Raw genomic sequence first — 12620 nt, 5'->3', positions numbered from 1 at the left:
CCGTTTCCCCCGCCGGCCACTCAGCGCTCACGCGTCCATGTGTAGCCGCATAGTTATCTGTGTACCTCCCGCCGGGGCATTTTGCTGCTTCATGAGGACTGGACTCGGGCGCGCGTGTGAATCACTGCCGGCCCACGAAGGAGGAAGGCGCATTTAACCCCCTCCCACCGCTCCATGCCCGTGTGTCACTCGGCTCCGTCCACCTGGCGCGGCCGGTCCTGGGGCCACTGCTGACGACGACCCGGCTGCTCCCTCCCGAGTGCCCTGCGCTCCGGCCACTCGGCTCCTGGGATCGCTCCTCCGCGCACAACCTCGGCCAGGCCGCGACTTTGGCTCCCACATCACTTAGTTTTTGGAAAGCACATCACGAACTCATCGAGATCGTTAACGTTGATTTCTGTGGCTTGAAGACCTCTGCACCTTTTTGTTTGTTGTGTGTTTTTTGTATTTTTTCCGTGAACGTCTGGCTGTTTATCAAGTGGCAAGATGTCCAGTAATGTCCCGGCGGATATGGTGAGTGAAGGCTAAGTTACGACACACTTTGATTTAATTGTGGTTTCCAGTCTTATTTAATCAGAAAGGATGCAGAGGTGGGGCGAGTTTGCAGGGGCCTGTTGAGAAGCCGTCGTGCTGGGAGATTTGGAGAAGTTGGAGGTTCTGGTTTCCCCCTTTTAGCCAGTAGTGCTTTGAGGATGGGGTTTCTCACTTGGTTGCGTTTTTTCAAATCACCCAAGGCAATGGAGAAGTCGGGAAAATGTGGCGAGGTAGCTTTAAGGGGAGAAGATCCCTTTGCTAGAAGCCTCTGAACAGTGTATCTTGTATCTTAATGCTTCGGAAAACGTCGGTGACAGTGGGCAGAGCCGAGGGCGGGCGTCCCCACCAGACACCGAGGTTGGCAGGGAAACGGAGTCTGTGACACTGACGAGCTCCTGAAGGCACTAGGTGCAAACTTGGTCTGGGCGAGAACAGTGTCGTGTATCTATCTCCTCAAGACAAAGTCCACGAGAATTTGCAGTGACTTTTTTGAAGTGTCTAGGTGAACAAGCATGGCAACAAATATTAAGATGTTTGGGGATTTTCACAAATCTAGGCTCACCGTATATTGGGACTTTTAATGAATATTACAGGACTTTTAGTACCAAATATTTGGTAGCACCTATTCCATCATTGGACTTTTAAACGCTAATAAAACACATTATTGAGCCTTGACCCTTGACTGTTGAGAACTCGAAACAAAAAGTATTCTTTGATGTTGCTTTTCTTTTTGTTTATAAACGTTAAGGTTGTGAGTTTGTTGACCGACGGTAGTTAGCCGTGTAGACTTACCGTGCTGGAGGTGGGTTTGTGTGTGACATTACATTTTGCAGTCCTAGGGGCAAACATAATGCAGTTAACAAGAAGATGGATAATCTTGTTTATAAAAGAATTGCTGTTAACATAGTTACATTCCATTTGAGTGTTCATGTATTCCAGCCAAAAAGTAAAATTGAACTTTGTTGATTACATTTTAAAATCTCAGATGTTTCTATAGGAGCAAACTTCAGTTACAGATTTTAAAATAATTAAAAAAGTTAAGTGACCCTAAGTGGTGTATTTTGACCTTGGTTTAAAGACATTTTGCTTATGTTGGATTTCCATTTAACGTGCTATTTAAATGTGAAGGAACCACAACATTCTGTGTTTTGGGTGGCCATGCAGCAACCTTACACTCTCCTTCCTGAGTTTTAAAACCCTTGCTTTATCCTTTTGGTTTTCTCTTTCCTCCTGGTGTGCACACAGAAGAATAGTCTTCTACCCACTTAAGGAGATAACGAAATGGTTTCCTCTACCCCCCTCTAGAAGTTGCCTGGAGAGGTCTCTAGACTGAGCTGGGAAATGCTGTTTCTTGTTTGGTAGGTGCTTGGGCTCATCACCTCCAGCAAAAATTTGATCTCCATAAGGCCACCATTTTATATCATCCTGCACCCTGCAAGATATGTGCACTATTGTAGCAGAGAGTTAGAATGAAATAGATTTGTGTCATTAAAACAGTACCATCACTTTCTTTAGTCCCAGTGATGAAGAAAAGCTGAAATGTGCATAGCATCAATCACAAATTGAAATGATTTGGGAAATACTGTTTCCATGTCAGAGGGAAGGTTTGGAAGCTAATGTTTGTTTGGATCACGGGACTGAGAAATAGTGGCAAGGTTTTTATTAATAGCTGCAATTATAAAATGTAATTATTTCTGTTCTAGACCTTATTTTAAGGCCTTAATGATTCTGTGGTGCTTTGAGATCCTTTGATTAAAGGTGATATGCAAGGGCACAGCAAAATTATATAATAAACATAATATCTTGATGCTGTTTCAGAGTGTATCTAAGGTACAGCTCAGATGAGATTGTTCTGCGTATTTTTTATGTCTTGTTTTCTAGCTGTTGAACTTGTTGAAGGTCCATAGATTTCCCCCCTATGTTAAAGCCTTTTAAGCCTTTATTTGCTATTACTTAGAATTTTTATTTAAGAAATACCTTCATTTGATATGCTCCTAGAATTCTTGACTTTTTGAAATATAACATGGTAAATACTGGTTAGAAGTTGTTGATTAAGTGCTTCGTATTTTTAAGCTCTTCATAGCAGTAATGGCAGTTAATTTGTGCTTTTATTCATGACTTAAAGTGAGAACAATTTTACCACTGTGAAAAGCCTCAGCCTTCCCACCCCCACCTCTTTCTACAATCTGACATTTTCCTTGCAGCATAACTCTAAATTGATCAGGATATGTGTTCTTGCAAGTATGAATACATACATTTTTGCTAGGTGCAGTAAAATTTTCACGTTTCTAAGTGCTGACAGCTAGTATGTGCTACTTAGAAAAAATGTTGCGCTCTTTTCCATGATAATGGTGCTTGTCAGTTGTACAGGAAAATCCTATTTGGGAGATGAGGTGGTCCTGTAAGGTTACAACCCTGCCATGTTTTCATTAGAGATAATTTATTCTTGAGCTACAGTAATTGCTAAATCAATTGATGTTTTTGGAAAGTCTTATGGCAATGATTGTGATTCACTTTAAAATAGATTTTTAGCATCTTTTTTGTTTTGTAAATATAACTCACATTATAAAATTTATTTTTAAACATTCAGTAAATTTTTGTGTTTACCGTAAGGATTCTCTTTTTATAATTCAAATTTAGCAAGTTGAGTTTTTGGAAGGGGAGTAGCACCCGTAGGGAATGGATTTGCTGTACTCTTTTAAAAAAATAATTTGCAGTTGATGCCTTTCCTATTAAAATTCTGTAAATATGTTCTATAAATAATTTGCATGTATTTACATAAAATATTGGCTTTTTTTTTGCTAAGAGTGATTGAGTTTGAACTGAGATTTACTTCCAGCATAATAACTTGTGAAAAAAATCTGAGAATATCTGAACAGAATATTATAATACATTGTATATAAGTGATTCACTGCCTTTATTTTATTTTTTTTTTCAGCCAAATCATAGGTCATGATGGGACAATATTCATTGTTTATAATTGTAGCATGAATGATGTTAATGACTGTAGGTTTTCTGAAAGAGAATGTTTACTCTATTTGTTAGTAATAAGGCCTAAGGCTAGGTAGATAGGTAGTACTTTTATTTTCTGGATAAGGAGAGTTATTAATAAATTGTATTTATCAAAGTATTATATAAAACATTTGAGTTACTATTTAGAGCTTTGGACTTAAAATTGTACTTGATGATATCTATAAAATTGAAACTCTACCTGAGAGAAATTGACAATTAGTGTGAGAATAACGGCAAAGCAATTTTGGTATTTGAAACATTTTAGGTGATAAATTAGTTTAAAAGCCCTGTGTCTTTTTGAACTGTTAATGTAGAAATTGTAGCAGATGTAAACATTTTAGTCTGGGGTTAAATGAGGTAATGATAATTTGAATTTTTTCAGTACTTAATGAATTTATTGTAATGTTATATCTCTTCCATTTGTGGGAGAAATAAATATTGGAGCCCTCTGGTGGACAGGAAATTACTAAAATTAATTTCTTTTCAAAGTGAACTTTTATCACGTTTCCAACTTAAAGTAGAATGACAGGTATAAAGTATATTAGGGGAAAAGGCCATGCTAGGAAAAGGTCCAGAGAATAGAAAATGGTTAACTTTGACAAAAGAGTATATTAAGATCTAGTGCCCCAAATTTTCAGCTTACAGCTCCTTTTAATTTTTCTTTCTCTTGCTAGAGTGTTTATTTTAAGACTAAGTTGAGAGGGTTTATGAATGAACCTAAAGGGTACCAGTTCTATATTTAAGTGTGTGACAGTGAACAAACAGCTTAATAAATTATGAGTCTCTAATGGAAACTTTCTCTAAATTGTTTTACTCAAATTGTCTTATATTTGGTGTTCTGAATTATTTGTTTTTATTAAAGCAAGTAGCAAATTATTTCCCTCAGCTTTCAATGCCCTTTCTGGCTCTGAATCCTCCAGTTCATGTCCCTTTCCTGTGAAAATAGTTTTAGTTCATCTTTTCTTCCTGTAAAACATTTTCTATCAGTATATTTGAGATTCTTTTATGATGCCAAATTTATATGGATATGTATCTTATATTTATATCTCTTGTACTTTCTAATGCAAAATAGACATTTAAAAACTGGTTGAGTGATTTCTTGACTCATGAAGCATTACTCTTTTTGTTACCTATGGAAAAAGTAGATTTGTTTGTTCCATACTACAACTACTACTACTACTACTATTACTACTACTACTGCTAATGGTGTTAAATATGAAGTCTATGATGTTTGCTTCTATTACTACTTTGAATATTAAAAAAATATTTTAATATTAAGGTTTGAAGTTATTTAAATTAGTGGATAACGTACTAATGGCTCCACTGGTTTTCATAATTGGAACAGTAAATGTATTTTAGGAGACTGAAGTATGTGCTTCTTAAATATGCTTTTTAAAAATTCCTTTCATTCTTGGGTAAAATGGAAAGAGACTATAGAATTCATGGTAACTGGAATCTCTGGGTGAGAGATTCTGAATCAGTAAATTTTTGAATATATGAAGGTTGTTTTTGGAAATATCCCAATCTAATAATTTTGAATGACTGTCCTGTTAATCCTAATATGTATGCATAATTTAACTTACATTTGATGACTTAGAGCCATTATTTGAATATCATTGATTCAATTCAATTATTTTTCATTGAGTACTTCTCTGTATAATGAAGTATCATTCTATAAACTATAACTGTTCATACCCTCTGCACCTAATATAAGTTGTGAAGCTTTGTGCTTCTTCACTAGTTCAATAATTTACTAAGTTCAATGAGGAAAGACAACTGAGATATGAAAATTAAAATATTAGAACTTCTGTTTGTTTAATTTTTACTCCCCAAAGGGGGAAGAACTGAGCTTTTATATGAATTTGGATTGGCTCTAAGACTACTTTAGGTTCACATCCAGGTGATTACAATGGCTGGATGTGGTTTGTTGATGAAAGATGTGGGAATTCTGTAATATAGAGATCAACAGCACCATGAGCTTCTCCAAGTTCTTGCAGTTTTTCTTTTATATTATATTAGAGGCCTAATGCACAAAATTTGTGCAAGAGTAGGCCGTCTTTCACCTGGCTACCGGCACCGGCTTCCCTCTGGCACCTGGGACCCAGGCTTCCTTCCGGCTACCGACAGGTACCCAGGACCCGGGCTTCCTTCTGGCCGCCAGCAGGAACCCGGGACCCGGGCTTCCCTTGCAGCCCCAGCTTCATCTGGAAGGTCGTCTGGAAGGACGTCCAGTCTAATTATCATATTACGCTTTTATTATTATTATTATAGATTATTATAGATTATACGACTGATGCACAGATTTGTGGACCCCACCAGTGCACGAATCCGTGACCCGGCCTCTAGTATGCATATAAGATCTTTGGTTAATCTCTTCCCACTGCCCCTCCCCCTCCCTCCTCCCTCTGAGATTCATCAGTCTGTTCCATGTTTCCATGCCTGTGCATTGAGTGTCTGCCCCCTGGTGGTCAGTGAGTGTCATAGTTTCTGGTCAAATGGTTGAATGGTCGCTTAGACTTTTATATATATAGATAGATTATATATATCTAGCTAGATAGATAGTTTATATCAGGGGTCCTCAAACTACGGCCCACGGGCCACATGCAAATACAAATATTGTATTTGTTCCCGTTTTGTTTTTTTACTTCAAAATAAGATATGTGCAGTGTGCATAGGAATTTGTTCATAGTTTTTTTTTAAAACTATAGTCCGGCCCTCCAACGGTCTGAGGGACAGTGAACTGGCCCCCTGTTTAAAAAGTTTGAGGACCCCTGGATTATATAGTTACTTTTTAAAATGCTTTTTAAAAGTATGTATACTTTATATTGAGATAAGAGCAGAGGTTCACTGTAAAAGTATTTAGAAGAGCTGTAGAACTCAAAACTGCATTATGTATTTTTATTTTACAAAAGTTTAATATTCTAGATGCCGATTTTTTTCATGATGACAAGAAGCTATCAATAGTATGCTACCTAGCAGATATTTTTCAGAAATCAAATACTAGGTTGTTTCTTCAAGGCAAAATTGACATTTTAACCAATAAATGAGAAAGTACCTTATTTTCAGAAGAAACTAATGTTATGGAGAGAACATTTTGAGAACATGTTTAGATATTTCCAGTATGTTGAAAAATTCTTCTTTATAGAGAATTTCAGTGGACTTTGAATCCATTTTTTTGAAACATAAAAAGCAACACATTTTGCTTAGTTTGCAAAAATATCTGACATCAAAAAAAAAATTTAATAACATTGACATCAGGTAACTGACTTTTAATAAAAGCTTGTGCATATTTGGTGATAGAATAGAAAAGTGATATAATTTAATAAACCAGTAAGCGACATATTCTTTTATATTGATTTATGCCTCTTAGTGAGCTAGGTTTTTCAGTTTTGACTATTTCAGCTCTTAAAATCAAGTGTCAAAATACATTGAACTTTGCAAATTGAGAAACCCAGATTTTAAAAAAACAGAAGCATATTCAATAACAGTGCTCTCACTTAACATATTAATAGTAATAGTATGTTTAGTGATTGCAAGATTAAAATAAATTAATATTTTGAATAGTTAATATATATATAATATACATAAATACGTGATTTATAAGTGAATATGCACATATCAGAGGTATATGCTCAAGTACTTTATAGTTGGGATTTTCAGTCATAAAATTGTTTTGAAGCCATTGCATAAGATAACAAAATTGCTGAGTATTTTAAGTTCTTGTGCTTGATAATTATAGTTTTTCTGTCTCCTGCCTTGTTGAGCAATTATATTTTTCTGTGGTCAGTATGCCTACTTATCCCTCTCTATTAACAGTTGCTGACTCTTATTTACTCTTGGTGTGGAAACCAGATTTTCAAAGTTTATTAGAATAAAGTGTGTTAAAACTGAGGAAATGGTGTCTGAATAGAATTTTCAGGAGACAACCTATGCAGAGTATATGATCGTTATTTCACGGACAACCAAGAGATCTGTTTACTTGAGGGGCTTATTTTTTGGCATTTAGCATGTTTTGCACAGATGTAGATTCTTGTTAGTGACAAACTATATAGATGATTAAAAAATAAAATTACATGTATAACTTTATTTTATACTCATAGGGCAGAGAAGCTAATAGTGGTTCTGTACTTGGTATTCACCAGGCAGATGCTTGCCATTTTACATGATAACATTTCATCTAATCCTCACAGTGATCCTGGGGAAATACAGTTGGTATATAGATAAAACTGCTACTGCCCACTAGATGAAGACGACCAGGAATGCATCTGTAGTGGAACACGTTAGGTTTGTTGATTTGCTGCAGCAAGGAAGAGCACATACCTGAGGAACCCTTAGTAGTTTCAGGAAGAGGGATTGAACAAGTTTTTGGTAACATTTGGGCAGTGCAAGATGATTCTAGTTAGAGACCAGGGTAAGTAGAGACTAACTTTGGATGGAATGCTGTCACCCATGAAGTGGAAGGACGTTAGTGATTAGATGTCTTAGCCATCTTTGTTTAAGAGACAGGAGAAATGAAAGGGTTTTGGGGGAGATCTTTAGTCATTTTGGAGCTGTAGCATGGCCCTGAGAGAAGTTGTTATCTATGGTCTTCTGTTGGCCTTATCTGTCTTTAAGAAGCATCACAGTGTGATTATCAGCAGAGATGATTTTTACTTTCTCAAAGCCTAGGTTCATAGAGGGCAAGGAGCTTCTTTGAGGTTATGTAGCTGGTAAAACGTAGAGCTAGGATAAGAATTTGGATCTGATGGCAATAGTGATAAACATATTAAGCCCTTATCCCCTGCCATACATGAGCAAATCTTGCTAAATCCTTCAGGCACACTTTCCTAAGCAGAATACCTCAGATTCCTTCCCAAGACCTTATGTTCTATGCAGTCACTGCTGATTGCTCTGAGCTAGCATGGTCCAGTAGAGATAACACTTACTTAAATATGTTTGCAAACTACTATATATATACTCTCTGGATTGGAATGATTTTAATGAAGGTAGATTGTTTTATTGCTAAAATTAAAAGGAGTTTTCTTTATAGTCTTTGGAACTTTGAGTTCTCTTGTGTGTCTCATATATACTAACCACTTTGAATGCAGAAACTATATTGTTTTATATATGTAAAACTGATAGATAAGCAACAATTTAGTGTTTTTAGGGTATTTTGTTTTTGTCTTTATACTATAACTGCTTATGTATGATGCAAATTTTCTATTGATTTGTTTAAATCTATTTATGGTATAAATAAAATACATACATGGGCAATTTTCTATGACTAGATTTTGAGAAGGAAATGTTCTTTCCACTAAAGAAACTTGTCCAAGTTAGGCATTATATTTTTGTGAACTTACATTAAGATGGCAATTCATCGTGTCTAGACAAAATGGTCTCTCATGATACATGTTTAATTTTCTTTACTTTCAAATAAAATTAGTGCCTTTGCCTTAGAAATATTCCTGCTTTTGTATCCTGCGTCTTTCATTTAGTCATATATCATGACAGCTACCATACCTATAATTACAGAACCACATGATTTTGAACGGATTCTGATAGATATACATAAATTGTTTAGCTGATTCCGTAGTCATGGACATTTAAGAGCTACTATAAACAACGAAATAATGCATATTTTAAAACATATCTCTATACTTATTGGATAATTTTCTTAGGATGAAATTCTTAAGAATATAGTTCCTGTGTGTTGGATATGTGTTAAAAATTTAGTGGGTTGGAGAAGATACATATTTACTAATTTCAAAGTATCCTTGAATTTCTGGATAAACCTCACTTCATTATGCATTATCTTCTTTATATGCTAGATTATATTTCATTTACAATGTTTGCAATTTTCATGAACAAGATTGACTAGTAATTTTAATTTCTTGTAAAGTCTGACAGATTTAGGCATCAGGGTTATGCTGACTTCATAAAATAAGCTGGAAGATGTATTTTTACTCTCTGGAAGAGTTTGTGAAGATCGATTTTATTTCATCCATAAATGTTTGGAAGGACTCGCTAGTGAAGCCACTGGAGTTTTCTTGGGGAATATTGATTCAATTTCTTTATTACATATAGGACTATTCACATTTTCTATTACTGTCAGTTTTGACAAGTTTTGATTTCAAGGAATTTGCCCATTTTATCTAAATTTTCTTATTTGGCTTAAAATTTTTCACAATATTTTTATTATCCTTTTGATATTTGTAATAGTATCTGCTTTGTAAAATCTGTTTGTTGGTAATTTTGTGCTTTCTGCTTATCAGTCAGTTTTTTAAAGCCAACTTTTAGATTTAAATTTTAAAAAATATTTCTATTGGGTACTGCTTTTACCTTTATTTCTTCTGGTTGTTGTTTTTTCTAATTGTTATTTTCAAGTTTCTTGAGATGGGTACTCAAATCACTAATGCTCAGTCTTCTTTTTTTCATGTATGCATTTAAGTCTGATATTTCCATATAAATGCAACTTTAGCTGGATCTCACAAGTCTGATGTATTTTTATTTATCACTCAATTCAAAATATTTTTAAAATTCCACTGTGATTTCTTCTTTGACCCATGTGTTATGTAGAAATAGTGTAATGTACAATATCTATAAGCATTTGGGGATTTTTTTTTAGCTGTATTTTTGTTGTTGATATTCAGTTTAATTGTACTGTGGTCTTAGGATTATTTTTTCCATGATTCCAATTGTGAGTAACTTGTTGTTATTTGCTTTATAGTTAATTTTAGAAAATTGAGTGTGGTGTGCTTAATATTTAAATCAAATTTGTTAATTATGTTCAAAGTCTTATTTTGGGGGGTTTGTAATCAATTTAGAGAGGTGTGTTAAAATCTCCAACTGTGTGAGGATTTTTCTCTATGTTCTTTTAGTTACCTCTAATTTTGCCTCATATATTTTGAGGCTAAGTTAATGGCTGCAAATAAATTTCCGATTATTGTTCAGCATCTATTGATTGAATCATTTTCTTTTGTGCTTAATTTAATCTCGTGTTATTTTGTACAGTAACATACTGTATAGGCTTGTGGCCTAGGAGTAATAGGCTACAACATATGGCCTAGGTGTGCAGTAGACTATGCCATACAGGTTTGTGTAAGTGCACTCTGTGATGTTCACATGGTACGAAATAATATAATGACACATTTCTCAGTACCTGTCCTGTGGTTAAAGAGGCACCTGATTGTACTGTGAGCTTATGCGTGGCTTTTATTGTAATTCTGCATGGCGTTTGTAGAGTGTCTTGAATCTGTGGTTTGCTATCTTTTGTCACTTTGGGAATTTTCTAAGCTGGTATTCTTTAAATATTGTTTCTATTTAAATTCCTTTCCTTCTGGGACTACAGTTACATGTATGTTAGGTCATTTCACAGTTTCCACCCTCCCTTCCCCCACTATGTATCAGATTTGATATTTTTCACTGATCTACCTTCAAGTTCACTTATGTCTTTTCTGTCCAATATCCAGGTATACCCAATTATTGAGTTCTTAAGTTTGGATTTTGTATTTTCAGTCTTAAAATTTATACAGATTCAAGTTCTCATGATGTTTTCATCTACTTTTTTTGGTTATATTAATCATTGTTGTAATATTCTTGTCTGATGACTGTAATATCTAGATCATCCAATAGCCTGTTTCAGTTGTCTGGGTTTTCGATCATTATATCTTTTTTTGTAGAATGCCTGGTAATGTTTTATTAACATTGTGATGAAAAATTATAGAGGATCAAAATGATATTATCTTTCTCCCGATAGGATTTCATATTTTCTGTCAGGGCAGTTAAAAAAACATGGATCACTTTGATTCATCAGTGATTGATATGACATGATGCGGAATTCAGGGCAATCAAGAAATTCAGATAGACTCACTCCTAGTGCGTAATGCTTATGAGATTTCACTTGAAAGTTTGGAGTATTTACTAAGATTTGTCTTTTTTGGCAGGCCCTGAATTCCAAGTAGTGTGAAGCTGATAAAAGCTGTGCTTAGCTTTTTTAGCCTCTTTGCAGCATCTTTTCATTGAGTTTTTCTGTTTGTCAGTTCTGTTGTCTATGATTCAGCATATTCCTTCTGGAAGGGCAAAAACTGAGCAGAATATAGGGCTCATTCTTTTATCTGGGAGCCTCAATTTCTGGCTACTGTGGTAGTACATAATTCCAATTTTTGTCTTCCTTACCCAGTGAAACTGATACCAGGGCCTGGATGTTATTTTCTGTGTGGCTCTGTGCCCTGTACTGGTAATTGGCAGGTACCTCGAGGGGAAAAAGTAGGGATCTTCTCAATGTGTTCCCTTCTCTAGGAGCTCTTGACCCCTAATGTCCTGGCACTCTTAATTGCTCTCTCCATATCTCAGATAACAGGATTTTTTGTTTATTAGTTTTGTATTTTATTTCTCACTTTCATAGTTGTTTTCAGTGGGAAATTTGGTCTTATACCGCTATTCTGTCATAGCTTGACCCAATTACCCTTTCTTTTTGTATAGCTAAAATTAATTAAATAATTAACCTTGGCACCATCAGCCAAACAGTTTGCTTAAGTTAGACATCTAGGAGTCATCCTTGATTCCTGTCTTTCCCTCATCCCCCAAATTCAATCCATTTCAAAATATATCTGGAATCCATCAACTTTTCTTTATTTTCATACTACCACCCTGTTGCGAGCCATCTCTCTCACCTGGACTGCTGTATTGATCTTAGGACTAGTTCTTCCACTTCTGTTCACATTCCCCTGTAATACATTTTCCAGAAATAGCTTGAGTGATCTTTATGAGACATAAATTGAATTATCTTTTCCTCTGAAAAACAGGAAATTTCAGGTTCCCATCCTATATAATAAAAGCCTAATATGCTAAGTGTCTGGTCGTCCGTTCAGTCAATCAAAGTGTAATATGCTAATGATATGCTAAGGCTGCTCAACCACTTGCTATGAGGTGCACTGACCACCAGGGGCCAGATGCTCCGACCCATAGGTTAGCTTGCTGCTGGGGTCCAGCCGATCAGCACTGAGCGAGACGGGCCAGACATGCCCTGGAGCCCTCCCGCAGTCCCTCCCCAGCTGGCCAACTTCCTGCATCCCTCTCCGGCCACTATCATGGGT

At 35.7% G+C, this 12620-nt stretch overlaps 1 protein-coding gene across 1 annotated transcript in view; it reads left to right on the top strand.

The window, feature by feature from the left end:
- The first annotated feature begins 6 nt into the window (after nt 1-6).
- UBL3 (ubiquitin-like 3) overlaps nt 7-12620 on the top strand; it is an 83242-nt gene continuing 70628 nt past the window's right edge. Inside the window, 1 exon segment of the mRNA XM_005877255.2 lies at nt 7-513. Coding sequence (XP_005877317.1) covers nt 487-513 — 27 coding nt within the window. The 5' untranslated portion in view covers nt 7-486.

Source organism: Myotis brandtii, unplaced genomic scaffold, assembly GCF_000412655.1.
Source record: "Myotis brandtii unplaced genomic scaffold, ASM41265v1 scaffold513, whole genome shotgun sequence".
Lineage (NCBI taxonomy): Eukaryota > Metazoa > Chordata > Mammalia > Chiroptera > Vespertilionidae > Myotis > Myotis brandtii.
The sequence above is the reverse complement of the archived record's forward strand: the minus strand, read 5'-3'. Positions and strand labels throughout refer to the sequence as shown.